The sequence below is a fragment of the Salmo trutta genome, chromosome 10, assembly GCF_901001165.1.
Source record: "Salmo trutta chromosome 10, fSalTru1.1, whole genome shotgun sequence".
NCBI classification, from domain to species: Eukaryota; Metazoa; Chordata; class Actinopteri; order Salmoniformes; family Salmonidae; genus Salmo; species Salmo trutta.
In genome coordinates, this window is record NC_042966.1 from 8,687,431 (window position 1) to 8,706,816 (window position 19,386).

A 19,386-nucleotide genomic window follows, 5' to 3' on the forward strand; every position below is an offset into this window, starting at 1 on the left:
AGTTCCCATTTTCCCAACTGCATTTCATAGCCAGGCTCTGTAGCCAATGTAGCCAAGTCTCCTGCTTTTCCTCAGATAAAACGGCTTGAGAGATTACCGTTAAAAAGATATGACCCATAATGCCGGCACTATGTTTTTTCTTTCTGTAGTGCATTGGCAGGCCGCATTTTACATTCAAAAGCATATCGCAGGGCGTTCTAAAACTAGGCTACTTGCAGACTGGACTGTTAACCATTTGTTTAGGCTACACCTTGTTCAGTCATGTTGCCTCATTAGCTAGCTATAGGGCACGTTCAGCAGGACACATTTTGGAAAGAAATATGCTATGCAGAACAAACATGAATCTCTGACATGTTGAATAAGGAATAACGTTGGATCTATTCATGGCATATCTATCTGCAACTTTCGAGAATGTTTTGCAACTGAACGTGGCCCTGGTAACGTTGCCAGGAGCCTATATGTTAACATTTTGACTAAATGAGTTCAGATTGGTCTGCCATATAGAAGCCTTCTGACTATTTGAGCTCATCAGTCTGTGTTGGTAATCCTGTCAAACGCGGCTTTTAAAAAAATGTATTTTGTAGTGGAGCTGCATAAGTGTTCCTCTCCACTTTCTGGAGGATCACGTTTTGAAATCAGTGGAATTAGAGAATGATAGCTAAAGAGGTGGAGAAAACACCTGTCTCCGGATTACATCTTCAAACTAAGGGCAACTGTGGTATGGCATTCCTGACAGGGAGAAGCGTCCATCATGCATGATGATGTATACAGGTAAAATAGTCTAGCGTTAGCTAGCTACATTTTCAGATATTGCGTGTTTCTAATTTTACAGAAAGTGGTTTCATTTCAAGCTAAAGTGTACTGTTTGCTAGCTAGTGGTATTCATGCAGGGTAGTAATGACATGATTTGGCAATGTGTTCATTGTTGTTTAACTAGCTAAAATTAGCTGGCTGGCTCGTTATCTAATGTTACGTGACGTGTGTGATCTTAAACGTTGTTTACATAGCTAGGTTCATTTGTATCCCAGAGACGTTTGCTTTTCTACTTAGAGCCTAATGTTAGCTAGCTAACATTGAACCTGGTTGGTTAGCTCCCAGGTCTGTGGCATTGTTGGCACTGTTCATTGTTGTTTAACTAGCTAACGTTAGCTGCCTGGCTCGTTAGCTAATGTTACATGACGTGTGTACAACACCTGTTGATTATGGCCAAACAAACGTCTGCAAAAAAGCGTAATGAAATTGTTGCTAGCAGAGCTGGTTAGGCTCTTTTCATGTTATCCAATCATCGGCCAGTCAAGTGTTCTCTCCGAGAGCGAAACGAGATGGGTGGGGCTAAAGACTAAGACGGTGTGAACGATGCTGAATGGGTGTAGACAAAGAAGAGCCTTTCACTAGATACCAAAACATTCGAAGTCCATTTTCTCAAAAGTGAGTTTACAAGTTGATCAACTTTAAAAGCATAATTACTTTCCCATTGTTCCTCAAATGCAGTGTACGATATACCATTTTGTAGCTCTGAGTCAATACTTTTATCCAATGTAAAAAACACAATTTAAAATTTTGCTGCATAAGACCGAATCCAGGGGGTGAGTCACAAATTTGTTTACATCCCTGTTAGTGAGCATTTTATCCTTTGTCAAGATAATCCATCCACCTGACAAGTGTGGAATATCAATAAGCTGATTAAACAGCATGATCATTACACAGGTGCAATAAAAGGCCACTCTAAAATGTGCAGTTTTGTCACGCAACGCAATGCCACAGATGTCTCAAGTTTTGAGTGAGTGTACAATTGGCATGCTGACTGTAGGAATGTCCACCAGAGCTTTTGCCAGAGAATTGTATGTTAATTTCTCTACCATAAGCCACCTCCAACGTCGTTTTAGAGAATTTGCCAGTACGCCCAACCGGCCAGATAATTTGTATATATTGTTATATACATGTTTGTTTGTCATATTTCTGCTGTTGGGAAGAGAATCATATTATTCAGAAAGGTATGTTGGTAGGACAAGGCTATGTATGTTTGTGCACATGGCAGTCAGTGATTTATGTTTACTATAGGTTAATGAGGCAATACAAATGTGCTGTGACTGGCTCACTGTTTTCGTCATTTTGACAGTAAGTAGACTAAATCATTATTCAAGTGACAAAAATGTGATTAATACTTAATGATATTTTAGAGAAAATGACTAGATTAAATCCAAACATAACACTGCTGAATACACCCTTATTGTCAATTGTCAGTGAAGGGTTGGAATGAACACCTGCATAATACCTGTGTCCTTCAGGAGGAGGATAGGAGTGGAGTGGAGTATAGAGGTGAGGTGAGGAGTGGAGAGGAAGGGCGGCAGGTAGCCTAGTGGTTAGAGCGTTGGGCCAGTAACCGAAAGTTTGCTAGATGGAATCCCCCAGCTGACAAGGTGAAAATCTGTCGTTCGGCCCCTGAACAAGGCAGTTAACCAACTGTTCCTAGGCCATCATTGTAAATAAGAATTTGTTCTTAACTGACTTGCCTAGTTAAATAAAGGTTAAATAAAAAAATATAAAAAATTCTGTACCAGCTTGAAGAACCTCCACTATCATGACACATGGTGTAGAGATACATTATAGTATCTCTATAACTAAGAAAGGGACTTCTAGTATTATTGTCCTGTCCTTTTGACCCACCCTTCTCTCCACTGCTACAGTACATTAGGCGCTGAGCTAGGCTACACTATGGAGGCTTTTGGCTGTGATCAATGCTCTCCTTGGCAGTCGCACTTCATGGCTCCTGTGTGGCTGTTCTGTGTGTGTGTGTGTGTGTGTGTGTGTGTGTGTGTGTGTGTGTGTGTGTGTGTGTGTGTGTGTGTGTGTGTATGTCTCTCTCCCTCTTTCTCTAGCTTTCTCTCTCCCTCTTTCTTCATCTAAACCTCTTTTTAAACCTCTCAGATTGATTTTGTTCTTCCTCCTCTCCTCTCTAAGTTCAGCGGGGAATGTCTTTGATCAATAGACTTTTTGCTGCTAAGCCGTTTTCCCCAACATTTTTAGATGACCTACTTAGTAATCTCCCCAGTTAGAGTATATAGCTCTTCTTTTCATAAAAAAAAGAAGAAAGAGACAGAGAGGAAGAGAGGAATAAGGAAGATATCCGCAGGCGGATTTGCCGCACTCTCACAGCTTAATAAATATTGGAGGCGAAAGCCGGCTTCTGTAATGATTTGGTCAATAATAGCCTGGGATTAGGGTGGTTTTGAAGGGTAGCCGTTGCTGCATTTGAGCAGGTTTTAACTTGGGAGGGGTTCTTTGCCTCCTGGTGTTGTATTACATGTGGTTTACAGTCTAGTCTTCAGGTTCAATATTTATTATTTAATTTTTAATTTCACCTTTATTTAACCAGGTAGCTCATTTACAACTGTGACCTGGCCAAGATAAAGCAAAGCAGTGCGACAACAACAACACCACAGAGTTACACATGGGGTAAACAAACGTACAGTCAATAACACAATAGAAAAGTCTATGTACAATGTGTGCAAATGTAGTAAGATTAGGGCGGTAAGGCAATAAATAGGCCATAGAGGTGAAATAATTACAATTTAGCATTAACACTGGAGTGATAGATGTGCAGATGATGATGTGTAAGTAGAGATACTGGGGTGCAAAAGAGCAAAAAATAACAATATGGGGATGAGGTAGTTGGGTGTGCTATTTACAGATGGGCTGTATACAGGTACAGTGATTGGTAAGCTGCTCTGACAGCTGATGCTTAAAATTAGAGAGGGAGATATGTTTCCAGCTTCAGTGATTTTTGCAATTCGTTACAGTCATTGGCAGCAGAGAACTGGAAGGAAAGACGGCCAAAGGAGTTGTTGGCTTTGGGGATGACCAGTGAAATATACCTGCTGGAGCGCGTGCTATGTGTGGGTGTTGCTATGGTGACCAGTGAGCTGAGATAAGGTGGGGCTTTACCTAGCAAAGACTTATAGATGACCTGGAGCCAGTGGGTTTGGCAAGGAATATGTAGCGAGGGCCAGCCAACGAGAGCATACAGATCGCAGTGGTGGGTAGTATATGGGGCTTTGGTGACAAAATGGATGGCACTGTGATAGACTACATCCAATTTGCTGAGTAGAGTGTTGGAGGATTATTTTGTAAATGACATTGCCGAAGTTGAAGATCGGTAGGATAGTCCGTTTTACATTTTAATTTCTGTTTGAAAAAGCTAGCCTTGGCTTTCCTAACTGACTGTGTATATTGGTTCCTGACTTCCCTGAAAAGTTGCATATCGCGGGGGCTATTCGGTGCTAATGCAGTACGCCACAGGATGTTTTTGTGCTGGGGCAGTCAAGTCTGGGGTGAACCAAGGGCTATATCTCTTCTTAGTTCTACATTTTTTTTAATGGGGCATGCTTATTTAAGGCGAGGAAAGCATTTTTAAAGAGCAACCAGGCATCCTCTATTGACGGGATGAAGTCAATATCCTTCCAGGATACCTGGGCCAGGTCGATTAGAAAGGCCTGCTCGCTGAAGTGTTTAAGGGAGCGTTTGACAGTGATAGGGTTGGTCATTTGACCGCGGACCCATTACGGACGCAGGCAATGAGGCAGTGATCGCCGAGATCCTGGTTGAAGACAGCAGAGGTGTATTTAGAGGGCAAGTTGGTCAGGATGATATCTATGAGGGTGCCCATGGTTACGGATTTAGGGTTGTACTTGGTAGGTTCCTTGATAATTTGTCTGAGATTGAGGGCATCTAGCTTAGATTGTAGGACGGTCGGGTGTTAAGCATATCCCAGTTTAGATCACCTAACAGTACGAACTCTGAAGATAGATGGGTGGGCAATCAATTCACATATGGTATCCAGGGCACAGCTGGGGGCTGAGGAAGGTCTATAACAAGCGGCAACAGTGAGAGTCTTATTTCTGGAAAGGTGGATTTTTAGAAGTAGAAGCTCGAATTGTTTGGGCACAGACCTGGATAGTATGACAGAACTCTGCAGACTATCTCTGCAGTAGATTGCAACGCCGCCCCCTTTGGCAGTTCTATCTTGTCGGAAAATGTTGTAGTTGGGGATGGAAATGTCAGAATTTTTGGTGGCCTTCCTAAGCCAGGATTCAGACACGACTAGGACATCAGGGTTGGCAGAGTGTGCTAAACCAGAGAATAAAACAAACTTAGGGAGGAGGCTTTTAATGTTAACATGCATGAAACCAAGGCTTTTACGGTTACAGAAGTCAACAAATGAGAGCGCCTATGGAATAGCTGTGGTGCTGGGGGCTTCAGGGCCTGGATTAACCAGGGTATGGCTAAAGGCTATAAGATCTGGTCGTCTAGTGCGTTGGGAACAGAGAATAAAAGGAGCAGATTTCTGGGCGTGGTAGAATAGATTCAGGGGATAATGTACAGACAAGGGTATGGTAGGATGTGAGTACAGTGGAGGTAAACCTAGGCATTGAGTGACGATGAGAGCGGTTGCATCTCTGGAGGCACCAGTTAAGCCAGGTGAGGTCTCCGCATGTGTGGCGGGTGGGACAAAAGAGCTATCTAAGGCATTTAGGGCGGGGCTGGGGGTTCTACAGTGAAATAAAACAAAAATAACTAACCTAAACGGCAGTAGACAAGGCATATTGACATTAGGGAGAGGCATGTGCAGCCGAGTGATCATAGGGTTCAATGAGCAGCAATAGATGAGTCAGGGAGCCGTTTGGTAGTCGCTACTACACTAGGCGAGCTGGAGACACGGCGATTCAGAAAGCTAGCGGGCCAGGGCCAGCAGATGTGTCTTCGGCCTGCTGAAACCACCATTTTCATCTTTTCTCATCTATTCCTTCTCTCCTCTTCCCCCTTCTTTTGTATATCATCTCCTATCTCATCCTGTCTCGCCTCCTTGGCGGGGAGGTTTGTTTGCTTGTGTTCTGGAAGACGGGATTGGGGGTTGGCCGCAAGACATGTGTGTTGAATTTGGGAGGGGAGTTGGCTATCTATCAGACATGAATGGACCATTGGTCCGTCTCTACACTCTACTGACCTCAGCCCCTCCCCCTCACACAGTAGTAACCGGCAGAAACACCTGAACATGCTGTCCACATATATACACACACGCACACACAATCTCAGTATTGATCAGAGGAAGCTGGCAGGTTTTTATTTTAGAACTGCTGTTAAGGAAAGCAGGGGCAGAGATCTGACAAACAAGCAGTGGGAGCTCTTCTCCCTCTCCCATCCACATAAACAGAACCTTGTGGAGACCCTCCCTCAGGCTCGGGTGTGGTGTGTGCTTGTGCGTGCGTGCGTGCGTGCACTGTGGGCATGTGATGATCTTGGCACAGAACCTGTGCTCTTGTTGATCATCTGGCCCATCCTTGCGCCGTCTGTCTGCCACAAACACTCTATTCACATGCACTGCCCATATTTGCAATAATCTGCCAGTATTTGCGTCATACTACTACAAAACCTATCTGTCATTCGAAAGAGACTAAGTCCCTTAGGTCTAAATGTAACCTATATTATAACCTTATGTTGAGCACAAGTCCCGAGTCTTCTGCAAGTCAGGATGGCTTTGCTGAGTGACTTTACCTGTATATCTTAAGTATGGGAATTTCTCATACATTTTGCAGGAGGCAGGAGAGCTTGGCTCCATGATGAAAAAAAGACCTTTAAAAGGATGAGTCAATGGTGTTGCCTGGATGCAGATAGATTGCCATGTCGATTTCCCGACCTCTCTTCCTCTTCCTCCTCTCTATCCTCGGAGAGGCTGGGGTAGATGGGGCAGAAGATCTCTAGCGAAGAAAATACACTGTTACTGCGAAAGAGAGTAGGAAATAATAGATTTTCTAGTAGGAGAGTAGAGGCAGTGGTGTCTGAGTCTCTCCCTGGGGAGATGGCTTGACTAAGACTGGTCACTCAATATTGGATTGAGTACGTTTACATGCACACTAATAATTCGGTATCAAACCGATAAGGGCAGTAGGCAGATTATGCAATAGTCATGTAAACAATTCACTCTAAATTTACTCAATTTATCTTAATCTTATCTCAAAATTGAAGTACGCATACGCTGATTAATACACCTGGCATTCTGAGCAGTCTTTCAAATGATTAGGACATGTAAACACCTTAATCGATGCCCAGTGGTGTATTTGATCTGTGCATGAGCTAGCACCAGCCGATCGAGCCTCCCTCTTTAGCGCGAGTGAAGTGTGTTCGGAACAACTGAATGTATGCGTCTTAGAAGTAGTTTTCACACTTTATGTCCGAACTCAGAATCAAATATTCTTCCCAAGAATAACATGTTCGCTGTGGTAGAATGTTTATTTTGATTGTTATTTTCCAGCATTTATCAGAGTGCCATCAGGTAGCCTGATTTCAGATGTGTCCATGTAAACAGAATGATTAGGGAAATCATTCTTCTTGCAAATCATGTACTTTTTAATCAAACTATTTTATTAATCTGACTTTCCACAATAATCGCATTATTCGGTGCATGTAACCGTCCACAAATGACCATTTTTTTTCACAGCATTTTCGTGTGTACCAGGGATTTTACAAGGGATATTACATTTTTTAAACGTTTCTTAGTATTTACCACTTATAAAGGTGTCCAATACATTGTCTGTATATTCTATGCACAACGTCTGTCTGTGCATACTATGTGTATTTGTAAGCTTAACCCTGCTTGTCCTTCAAGTGAGCTGATAGCAGCCCCGTGGCTATGCTATCCTCTGAGACAGACAGACAGACGAGAGACATTTATCAGAGCTGCCGTCCTATTGGCTGTCAGTGCTGCCATGACAGATGGAGAGGTTCACATGGTTGCCGTGGTAACTCTGCACCGCCGCAGCCCTCATCGCTGGGCTACAGTAATGTATGTATAATGCAGACGAAGAAGTCTGGCATGGGTAGTTTGAGTTGATTGTTGTTGCTTGTGAGGCGTTGTTGCGAAACTAGACGTGTCAAGGTCACGCTGATTAATTTCTCTGGATTTAATACCACTGACTGAGTGGATGCTTTGGCTCCGGACGTTTCCGCGAATCACCAAGGGTGTTTTAATTAATTATGTATTTTGACAAACGGTGCGAGCGGCGGTTGTTAACAGTGCCTAGCGAGAAATGGTTTCAGGGTGAGAGGCAAGCATTTCTCTCTCCCTCTCTTTCAATGAGCTGTAGTTCTCTCTCTAGCACAGTAGCTCTAACTACAGTGCATTCGGAAAGTATTCAGTCCTCTTGACTTTTTCCACATTTTGTTGCGTTACAGCTTTATTTTAAAATGGATTGAATCGTTTTCTTTCCCGCATCAATCTACACACAATACCCCATCATTGTTATTTAAAAAAAACTGAAATATCACATTTACAGTGAGGGGGAAAAAGTATTTGATTCCCTGCTGATTTTGTACGTTTGACCACTTACAAAGAAATGATCAGTCTATAATTTTAATGGTAGGTTTATTTGAACAGTGAGAGAGAATAACAACAAAATAATCCAGAAAAACGCATGTCAAAAATGTTATAAATTGATTTGCATTTTAATGAGGGAAATAAGTATTTGACCCCTCTGCAAAACATGACTTAGTACTTGGTGGCAAAACCCTTGTTGGCAATCAGAGGTCAGACGTTTCTTGTAGTTGGCCACCAGGTTTGCACACATCTCAGGAGGGATTTTGTTCCACTCCTCTTTGCAGATCTTCTCCAAGTCATTAAGGTTTCGAGGCTGATGTTTGGCAACTCGAACCGTCAGCTCCCTCCACAGATTTTCTATGGGATTAAGGTCTGGAGACTGGCTTGACCACTCCAGGACCTTAATGTGCTTCTTCTTGAGCCACTCCTTTGTTGCCTTGGCCGTGTGTTTGGGGTCATTGTCATGCTGGAATACCCATCCACGACCCATTTTCAATGCCCTGGCTGAGGGAAGGAGGTTCTCACCCAAGATTTGACAGTACATAGCCCCGTCCATCGTCCCTTTGATGCGGTGAAGTTGTCCTGTCCCCTTACCAGAAAAACACCCCCAAAGCATAATGTTTCCTCTTCCATGTTTGACGGTGGGGATGGTGTTCTTGGGGTCAGAGGCAGCATTCCTCCTCCTCCAAACACGGCGAGTTGAGTTGATGCCAAATAGCTCCACTTTGGTCTCATCTGACCACAACACTTTCACCCAGTTGTCCTCTGAATCATTCAGATGTTCATTGGCAAACTTCAGACGGGCATGTATATGTGCTTTCTTGAGCAGGGGGACCTTGCGGGCACTGCAGGATTTCGGTCCTTCACGGGCGTAGTGTGTTACCAATTGTTTTCTTGGTGACTATGGTCCCAGCTGCCTTGAGATCATTGACAAGATCCTCCTGTGTAGTTCTGGGCTGATTCCTCACCGTTCTCATGATCATTGCAACTCCACGAGGTGAGATCTTGCATGGAGCCCCACGTCGAGGGAGATTGACAGTTCTTTTGTGTTTCTTCCATTTGCAAATAATCACACCAACTGTTGTCACCTTCTCACCAAGCTGCTTGACGATGGTCTTGTAGCCCATTCCAGCCTTGTGTAGGTCTACAATCTTGTCCCTGACATCCTTGGAGAGCTCTTTGGTCTTGGCCATGGTGGAGAGTTTGGAATCTGATTGATTGATTGCTTTTGTGGACAGGTGTCTTTTTATACAGGTAACAAGCTGAGATTAGGAGCACTCCCTTTAAGAGTGTGCTCTTAATCTCAGCTCGTTGCCTGTATAAAAGACACCTGGGAGCCAGAACTCTTTCTGATTGAGAGGGGGTCAAATACTTATTTCCCTCATTAAAATGCAAATCATTTTATAACATTTTTGACATGCGTTTTTCTGGATTTTGTTGTTGTTCTGTCTCTCACTGTTCAAATAAACCTACCATTCAAATTATAGACTGATAATTTCTTTGTCAGTGGGCAAACGTACAAAACCAACAGGGGATCAAATAATTTTTTCCCTCACTGTACATAAGAATTTAGACCCTTTACTCAGTACTTTGTTGTAGCACCTTTGGCAGCGAATACAACCTTGAGTCTTCTTGGGTATGACTCTACAAGCTTGGCACACCTGTATTTGGGGAGTTTCTCCCATTCTTCTCTGCAGATCCTCTCAAGCTCTGTCCGGTTGGAGGGGGAGCGTCGCTGCACAGCTATTTTCAGGTCTCCCCAGAGCTGTTCGATCAGGTTCAAGTCCGGGCTCTGGCTGGGCCACTCAAGGACAGTCAGAGACTTGTCCCAAAGCCACTTCTGCGTTGTCTTGGTTGTGTGTTTAGGGTCGTTGTTGGAAGGTGAACCTTCGCCCCAGTCTGAGGTCCTGAGTGCTCTGGAGCAGGTTTTCATCAAGGATCTCTCTGTACATTGCTATGTTCATCTTTCCCTCGATCCAGACTAGTCTCCCAGTCCCTGCCGCTGAAAACATCCCCATAGCATGATGCTGCCATCACCATACTTCACCGTAGGGATGGTGCCAGGTTTCCTCCAGATGTGACGCTTGGCATTGAGGCCAAAGAGTTCAACCTAGATTTCATCAGACCAGGTCGCAATTTTAAATGAGAACTTGTTCTCAACTTGCCTACCTGGTTAAATAAAGGTCAAATAAATAAAAAATAAAGACCAGAGAATCTTGTTTCTCATGGTCTGAGAGTCCTTTAGGTGGCTTTGGGCAAACTCCAAACTCCACCTTACTGAGGAGTGGCTTCCGTCTGACCACTCTATCATAAAGGCCTGATTGGTGGAGTGCTGCAGATATGGTTGTCCTTCTGGAAGGTTCTCTCATCTCCACAGAGGAACTCTGGAGCTCTGTCAGAGTGACCATCGGGTTCTTGGTCACCTTCCTGCCCAAGGCCCTTCTCCCCCGATTGCTTAGTTTGGCCGGGCGGCCAGCTCTAGGAAGAGTCTTGGTGGTTCCAAACTTCTTCCATTTAAGAATGATGGAGGCCACTGTGTTTTGGGGGACCTTCAATGCTGCAGAATCTTTTGGTACCCTTCCCCAGATCTGTGCCTCGACACAATCCTGTCTCGGAGCTCTACGGACAATTCCTTCAACCTAATGGCTTGGTTTTTGCTCTGACATGCACTGTAAACTGTGGGACCTTATATAGACAGGTGAGTGCCTTTCCAAATCATGTCCAATCAATTGAATTTACCCCAGATGGACACCAATCAAGTTGTAGAAACATCTCAAGGATTATCAATGGGAACAGGATGCACCTGAGCTCAATTTCGAGTCTCATAGCAAAGGGTCTGAAAACGTATGTAAATAAGATTCTTATTTTTAATACATTTGCAAGCATTTCTCAAAACATGTTTTCACTTTGTCATTATGGGGTATTGTGTGTAGATTGATGAGTAAAAAATGTAATTTTATCAATTTTAGACTAATGCTGTAACGTAACAAATGTGTAAAAAGTCTTAAACACACTTTAAAACACACACTTTTCAACACCCTTTTTTTGCAGACACTCACACCCTGACTCCCTCACAAATAACTTTTTCTTCCTCAACAAATTTTTGATTTGCCTCATTGATGATCTTAAAGAGGGAATAGTGCAAAATGGCCATTCAGACAGAAAACCCCTAACTAGATGTGACAAGCACTAAAAGCCAATCGGCTGGTGAGCCATACCAACAGTACAGGCACATGGATCGTTCCTGGGGTATATGCTACAATGTTCTATAGTATATATCTATGCCCATTAGCATCAAGCTTTAGGTCTTTTCCATGTTATGACGACGCATATCCACAACAGTGAAGGATGCGCAGTCAATTGAAGGTGAACCATGTCAATGTTTTTGGTGTAAAAATCCCTTTAGCAATTACTACATATCATACACCATACTTTCTCTCTCTCTGTTAAAATGGATGTACCAGCTGTAAGGTATGTACGATACATGCTTAACAAGGTGCATCAAAGCTGGGACCGAGAGACTGAAAAACAGATTCTATCTCAAGGTCATCAGACTTAAACATCCATCACTAGCACAGAGGCTGCTGCCTACATACAGACTTGAAATCATTGGCCACTTTAATAAATGGATCATTAGTCACATTAAATAATGCCATTTTAATAATGTTTACATATCTTACATTACTCATCTCATATGTATATACTGTATGTTATACCGTCTATTGCATCTTGCCTATGCCGCTTGGTCATTGCTCATCCATATATTTATATGTACATATTCTTATTCCATCCGTTTAGACTTGTGTGTATTAGGTAGTTGTTGTGGAATTGTTAGATTACTTGTTAGATCTTTTTTTTATTTTTTTTATTTACATTTTATTTAATCTCTTTTTCAAGAGAGACCTGGTCCAATAGCAGGAGGGGGAACAAAGTTTCAAACAAAACAATTTCCATACCCTAACACAACATTAAACAAAACTATGGACACACATACGGTACAACAATTACATATTACGTAAAAAAACACAAATGTCTTGACTAAAAAACAGCTGTCCTAAAGACAATTACACTATTTTATGATATTTACATCGACCAAGTGTTTAAAATCCACCAACGAGACTAGATCATCAAATGTTAAAATGTTCAGGAGAGAATTCCAGGACCACGGAGCTGAGTAACTAAAACGATTTCTACCATGACCTGTTCTAATTCTTGGTACTGTTAAATATTACTGCACTGTCGAAACTAGAAGCACAAGCATTTCACTACACTCGCATTAACATCTGCTAACCATGTGTATGGGACCAATACAATTTGATTTGATTTGACACGTTTTTCTTTTTATCTCTCTTTCTCCCTCTCTGCAGTGAGAAGAGGAAGCTGCAGGTGAATATCGCCAGTCCCATCCAGTGCAGTATGAATGGCAGGAAGTGCACTGTCATTGTGGAGCCCAAGATCAACCAATCGCAGCCAGACTTCACCAAGAGCCGCTCCGGTTATATCCTGGCAGTGCCTGGAAACTAAAAGGGCCACTCGGGGGCCACTCAGTCTGTGACAAGGACAAGTGACGATAAGGTGTCAAATGAGGAATATGTGAATCATAACTCTGTTTGTATAGAGCTCAATTGTGAACTAGATGGCATGATATGATACATGGGAGGGTTGAACTCTCAGAATGAAAGCCATGCCAAATTTGTAACTTTGAATAGATATTTATTTGACGTAACTCAATGTTTTTCAATAGGACATGTAAGATGTTTAATACATACACATGTTTTTAGTTAATTAGACAGACTCACACACATGCACAACATTAATTCACCAAAGAGTAGATTTTTTTTCCCCTCACTTTTCGATATCATGTTGACTTCACATGTACAACTGAGCTGTTTTGTCGGGGCATCGATCATTTTATGTTACGCTAGCTTTCGTTTATCATGATTGGTATCACATTATCCAGCATATCGTTTGAATAGAATATCTTGTTCAGCAATGTATATTCTCACGGCTACAGTGCCTTCAGAAAGTATTCATACCCCTTGACTTATTCCACATTATGTTGTGTTACAGCCTGAATTCAAAAATTGATTAAATAGATTTGTTTTCTCACCCATCTACACAAAATACCCCCATAATAAAAACATTTGAAATTTTAGCAAATGTATTGAAAATGAAATACAGAAATCAAATTTTACATAGGTATTCACACCTCTGAGTCAAGGCATGTTAGAATCACCTTTGGAAGTGATTACAGCTGTGAGTCTTTCTGGGTAAGTCTCTAAGAGCTTTGCACACCTGGATTGTACAATATTTGCACATTATTGTTTAAAAAATTCTTCAAGCTCTGTCAAGTTGGTTGTTTATCATTGCTAGACAGCCATTTTCAAGTCTTGCCATAGATTGTAAAGCTGATTTAAGTCAAAACTGTAACTAGGCAACTCCAGCGAATATTTGGCCTTGTGTTTTAGGTTTTCCTCTAGGATTTTGCCTGTGCTTAGCTCTATTCTGTTTATTTTTACCCTAAATAAACATCCTATTCCTTGCCAACGACAAGCATACCCATAACATGATGCAGCCACCACTATGCTTGAAAAAAATGGTGCTCAGTGATGAGTTGTGTTGGATTTGCCCTAATAATAATGCTTTGTATTCAGGACATAAAGTTTTTCTTTGCCACATTTTTTGCTGTTTTAAGATAGTGCCTTATTGCAAACAGGATGCATGTTTTGGAATATTTTTAATCTGTACAGACTTCCTTCTTTTCACTCTGTCATTTAGGTTAATGTTGTGGAGTAACTACGATGTTGTAAGACTGCCATTAAACTGTTTTAAAGTCACCATTGGCCTCATGGTGAACTCCCCGAGCGGTGTCCTTCCTCTCCGGCAACTGAGTTAGGGTTAGGAAGGACGCCTGTATCTTTGTAGTGACTGGGTGTATTGATAAACCATCCAAAGTGTAATTAATAACTTCACCATGCTCAAAGGGATATTCAATGTCAACATTGTTATTGCACACAGAATGTGTCCATGCAACTTATTATGTGTCTTGTTAAGCACATTTTTACTCCTGAACTTATTTAGGCTTGCCATAAAAAGGGGTTGAATACTTATTGACTTGAGAATTTTGAGTTTTTCATTTTTTATTAAAGTGTAAAAAAAAAAGTTAAAACATCATTATAATTTGACATTATGGGGTATTGTGTGTAGGTCAGTGACACAAAGTCTAAATGTAATCAGGCTGTAACACAACAAAATGTGGAAAAGTCTAGGGGTGTGAAAGCACTGTATGTTTTCATTATTTGTATCTAAAATGGATATTTGATGGAAAGATGTTTAACACAACCCTTGTTTTAGACTACAGATGGACCACAGCCAGTCCTACATACACACATTTTCCATTCCTTTTGTATTTCGGAACAAGAATGGGAGAGAATGTTGTCCTATGTACTTTAATGACGGAACAGTGTCAGAGGCAGAGATGAGAAGTGTGTCGTTCTTAAGTTAGTTTGTCACAGCGTGTTGAGTGGGATATGTTGAGCATATCCTGAACCTGAACGCCACGACATGCTCTGAGAGGAGCTTTAAAATATATATTTTAACCTCTTATTTCTATGCATATACTGTACAGATGTAGCATCATGTTATGGGTATGCTTGTCACTGGCAGGGACTGGGGAGTTTGTCAGGATGAAAATAAATATGAAAGGAGCAAAGCCCAGATAAAAGTTAGAGGAAACCCTGCCTCATTCTTCTGAATACCTAACCCTGGGATAATTTTATTTTTCAGCGGGACAATTGCACAAATGTTAATGCCAAAGACACACCAGAATGGCTTTCCAATAGGTGTTGAGTGTTCCTGAATGATCCAGTCTGTCATGACTTATATCGGCTTGAAAATAAGAGACTAGGCTGACAAAAACAATGGATATATGTTGCCCTAAGAGTTGTGTGAAGTTGATAGAATCTTATTCCAAATGTTTTACAGCTGTAATAGCTGCCAAAGGTTATTACACAAAGGCTTAACTCTCCGGTGTGAAGATATACGCAATCAAGACATCTTTGTGTTTTATATTTTATTTATTCAGACGATTTTCTATCATTTTCTTTGACTTTGGAAATGTGCAGTAGGTTGTGTAAATCAGTAGTAAAAAAAAACATTTAATTAATTGTTTTATTTAATTTTATGGCAGCAAAATGTGAAGACTGTGCAAGGGGTGTGTAGTCTTTCACTAGGGACTGTATCTCTCTGTCAGTTGGCATCATTTTCAGTTAAAATCTCCAATCAGTTTCAGAATTGCTGCCGAGTGCTAATTGCTTTGCAAATTGGCCAGGAAAATCGGTACATAATTAGTTAATTAGCGTGTCTCTCATCTCAACTAAAGAAATCTTCCTTTACCTTGCAGCAATGGCGTATGATGACCTTGTTCTGTTGCTTGATAAGGCACTTCAGACCAGAAAATGGCTGCAACCTGCTGGAAAATGTCCCTCTATTGGGGGAAAGTTGTAGGCTATGTATTGTGGATAGTATCTCTAATGGCAGGTGTTTTAATATGTGGTTAGTCCTCAGGGCTGCCTGTAAAACTTGCTTATTATAACTCACCCCATATCCTCTGACTGTTTGTGACTGTCTGTCACATCCCACTGAATTAGGTTTCTCTCGCTCTTCTGTCTCCCGACATGCCTGTCTTGTAAGGAAGGATACTTTTATCTGAGAACAAAAGCCCGGCTTGGCTGCCTCCTCTCCTCCCCTCTATTCTCTCTCCTCTCTCTATCACTCTATCTCCTCCTTCGCTCCATCACATCTCTTGGCACTCTGCCCGGGTGGGTAGACTGACACTGCAGGGCCAATGAGGAGTTTATTCTGAACCCCCCCCCCTACCCTGTTAGAGAGAGAGAGAGAGAGAGAGATATGATGCCCACTCTCCTCACTACTACATAAATAAGGCTAAATAAGGATTCTAATGGTTCACTGTCGTTCTGGGATGCAGCATGGAGACTGTTAATATCCTGAGTCATCTACTGTACATTCAGTACACATGGATAAAAAGTAGTCAGGTGAAAATAATTTACCTGTGCCATCACATTCTTTCAGCTTTACCCTTCAGTTTGTGATCTGTGTCTAGAAGGTGTTGTGCCCGCCGAATTCTTGTCCCTCCTTGGTTTGTGTTGGGCTTGACTTTTCTTATCCAAAGCTTAACCTACAGTACGGTAAATCCCCTTGATTGTTTGGTTTTTTGCTAGCCGGATAGCACTCTAGTGCCTTCAGAAAGGGAACCCAGTCTATAACATTTCATTGAGTTTCTTCTGTCTTCTGTTGGTAACCATTTTGATTACAATTGTAAGATGTGTACCCAATTCTCAGCAATTGTTTTCATTTTAGTGCAAAGATATCTGCAAATTGAGAATTGGGTAAAGTTGATAACATGTTGGAACATTGTTGTAATCTAGGGGGTGGTAACGTTGAGTTTCTGTAATGAGTATATATATATATATTCTAATTTCCTTCAATATATTCAATACACCATATATATATATCTATAGATACATTTGCTGATCAAACTATTTGCCTAATTTAATATTTTGTGTATTTATGTAATATATATCTATATATAGATATATATTATTGATAATGAATGAGAGTGTTTGGACCAAATCTGAAGGGTTAGGGTTAAATATACAAGGACCCACAGTGATTGTTATTTGATTGAATCATTTAATTAATAAACGTATTTGTTCCAGTGGAATGAACTTAATCTTTAGTTGATTTAGGACATTTGATACTGCTCAACGTGTGTGTGTGAATTTGTGTTTACAACCAGGAAAACGCATGCTTCAACAAGGTCTGCTGGTATGTAGGCTAGTCTGTGATGTTTTCTCCTTCTCCCAGCTGTTGTCTCTGTGCTGTCAGAAATATGGGGGAACCAAACCACACTAATCCGCATACTAACCTAGCAGCTGTTTCCCAGGATGCTAATCCGGCTGCTAACCTAGCAGCTGTTTCCCAGAATGCTAATCCGCCTGCTAACCTAGCAGCTGTTTCCCAGGATGCTAATCCGCCTGCTAACCTAGCAGCTGTTTCCCAGGATGCTAATCCGCCTGCTAACCTAGCTGCTGTTTCCCAGGATGCTAATCCGCCTGCTAACCTACCAGCTGTTTCCCAGGATGCTAATCCGCCTGCTAACCTAGCTGCTGTTTCCCAGGATGCTAATCCGCCGGCTAGCCTGGCAGCTGTTTCCCAGGATGCTAATCCGCCTGCTAACCTGGCAGCTGTTTCCCAGGATGCTAATCCGCCTGCTAACCTAGCAGCTGTTTCCCAGGATGCTAATCCGCCTGCTAACCTGGCAGCTGTTTCCCACGATGCTAATCCGCCTGCTAACCTAGCAGCTGTTTCCCAGGATGCTAATCCGCCGGCTAACCTGGCAGCTGTTTCCCAGGATGCTACTCCGCCTGCTAACCTGGTAGCTGTTTCCCAGGATGCTAATCCGCCTGCTAACCTAGCAGCTGTTTCCCAGGATGCTAATCCGCCTGCTAACCTGGCAGCTGTTTCCCAGGATGACGTCCCGACAGCTAAAGCCTCCTGCAGTCAGGTCAGGATGACGGCATCACCACTTCCCTGTCAATGAGAGCTATCTCAGAGGCATCACTAGCCTCCTGATGGACTAGTGGGTGGGAGGTGTGGGAGAGCAGGTTAGAGACTAAGTCAGCAGTTGTGTTATATTTCATACTCTTTGATTATATCGTCTTTGAGTTACCCCATATGGCCAATGGAAATCAAATGGAGGCAGATTGAATGGTCATTGACTTTGATACTATGATTAAAAAATACTGTATTATTTATGTCTCATAATCTTACAGTATGTAACTAGATTGATTCTCCTCTAAATTGGGGATATATGTCATTTTAATCTTCAAATTATTATTTAATGGATTTAATTCCACGGATTAGTCTGTTTTTAAATTCATAACCCTGGCAACTCTTAAATGATATACGGGCCATTGTGGGGTCTTGTAAACAAATAGTGACAAGTATGTGATATCATTGAAGGGTTCAACTGCAGATGAAGACACCACTCATTTGTGCATCATGAGCAATCAGTGCATTTTATTTTCCATCACAGTACAAAAATAAATTAAAGTAAGCAGAAACAAACTGGAAAAGGTTCAATTACAGCAAAGGCTTTTTCAAAATAACTAGTAGCCTATCAGTGTAGAGTATCCTCTTTTTCCACTTCCTATTGGTCATAAGAAAACAAACTTCACACATTCTTCTGTACAAATAAATTCTCTCACACACACACTCACTTATGCAGTCAATGAAATACCCTTTTGAAGTTCTTTAACACTGTTTCTTTTTTGTTCTACAAAGTACGCAACAAGATACAGAAAAAGAAGTCAACAGAAATGTTCTAACTATCACGTCTTTTTTCTCTCTCTTTTTGTAAGGTTTTTCAAGTCTTTTTCAAACAACTACTCAGTGATACAATTGAAAAAAATGGCACATTTAGTGAGTTGGGGCGAGAGAGTCAAGATTCCCCTACTTTTAACCCTTGACCCCATATGCCCTGCCTTTCCCCCAGAGCAGTAGCCTGTCCAAAGTGCGTGTCCCCCCCCTATTGCACTACACAACACACAACAACCCATTTCCCATTGCATTTCATCTCCCCATGACAAGGAACAATGCCACGGTACTGCTCCACAATACGTGTCCACTTGCACCAGTCATTTTTCTCTTTGACTCCAACTGATACAGCAGAGGAGAGAGATGATCATATCAACCAACAGTCCCTAAGAACAACCTTCTTCACATGAGAGAAGAGAATAGCCTTTTTTTCAGCGTCAATTATTTCTTTTTTTTAAACAACAAAAAAGTATTGTCCGCATATGACTGTCAACCATTTAGCATTTCCAGAAAGAAATTTGAGAAACAACTATGAAACAAAGCATGCATCATTTCTCACTGTTGCGATGATGAAAAGCATATACTCGTTATCAAAGTTATTATTTTGATTTGTTCGA

At 41.7% G+C, this 19,386-nt stretch overlaps 1 protein-coding gene across 1 annotated transcript in view; it reads left to right on the plus strand.

Moving 5' to 3' along the window:
• LOC115201048 (unconventional myosin-Id) overlaps window positions 1-13,094 on the plus strand; it is a 138,669-nt gene extending 125,575 nt beyond the window's left edge. The window contains exon 22 of the mRNA XM_029764275.1: window positions 12,739-13,094. Within this exon, the coding sequence (XP_029620135.1) occupies window positions 12,739-12,895 (157 nt within the window). The 3' untranslated portion in view covers window positions 12,896-13,094. The remainder of the gene's footprint in view (window positions 1-12,738) is intronic.
• The last annotated feature ends 6,292 nt before the right edge of the window (window positions 13,095-19,386 follow it).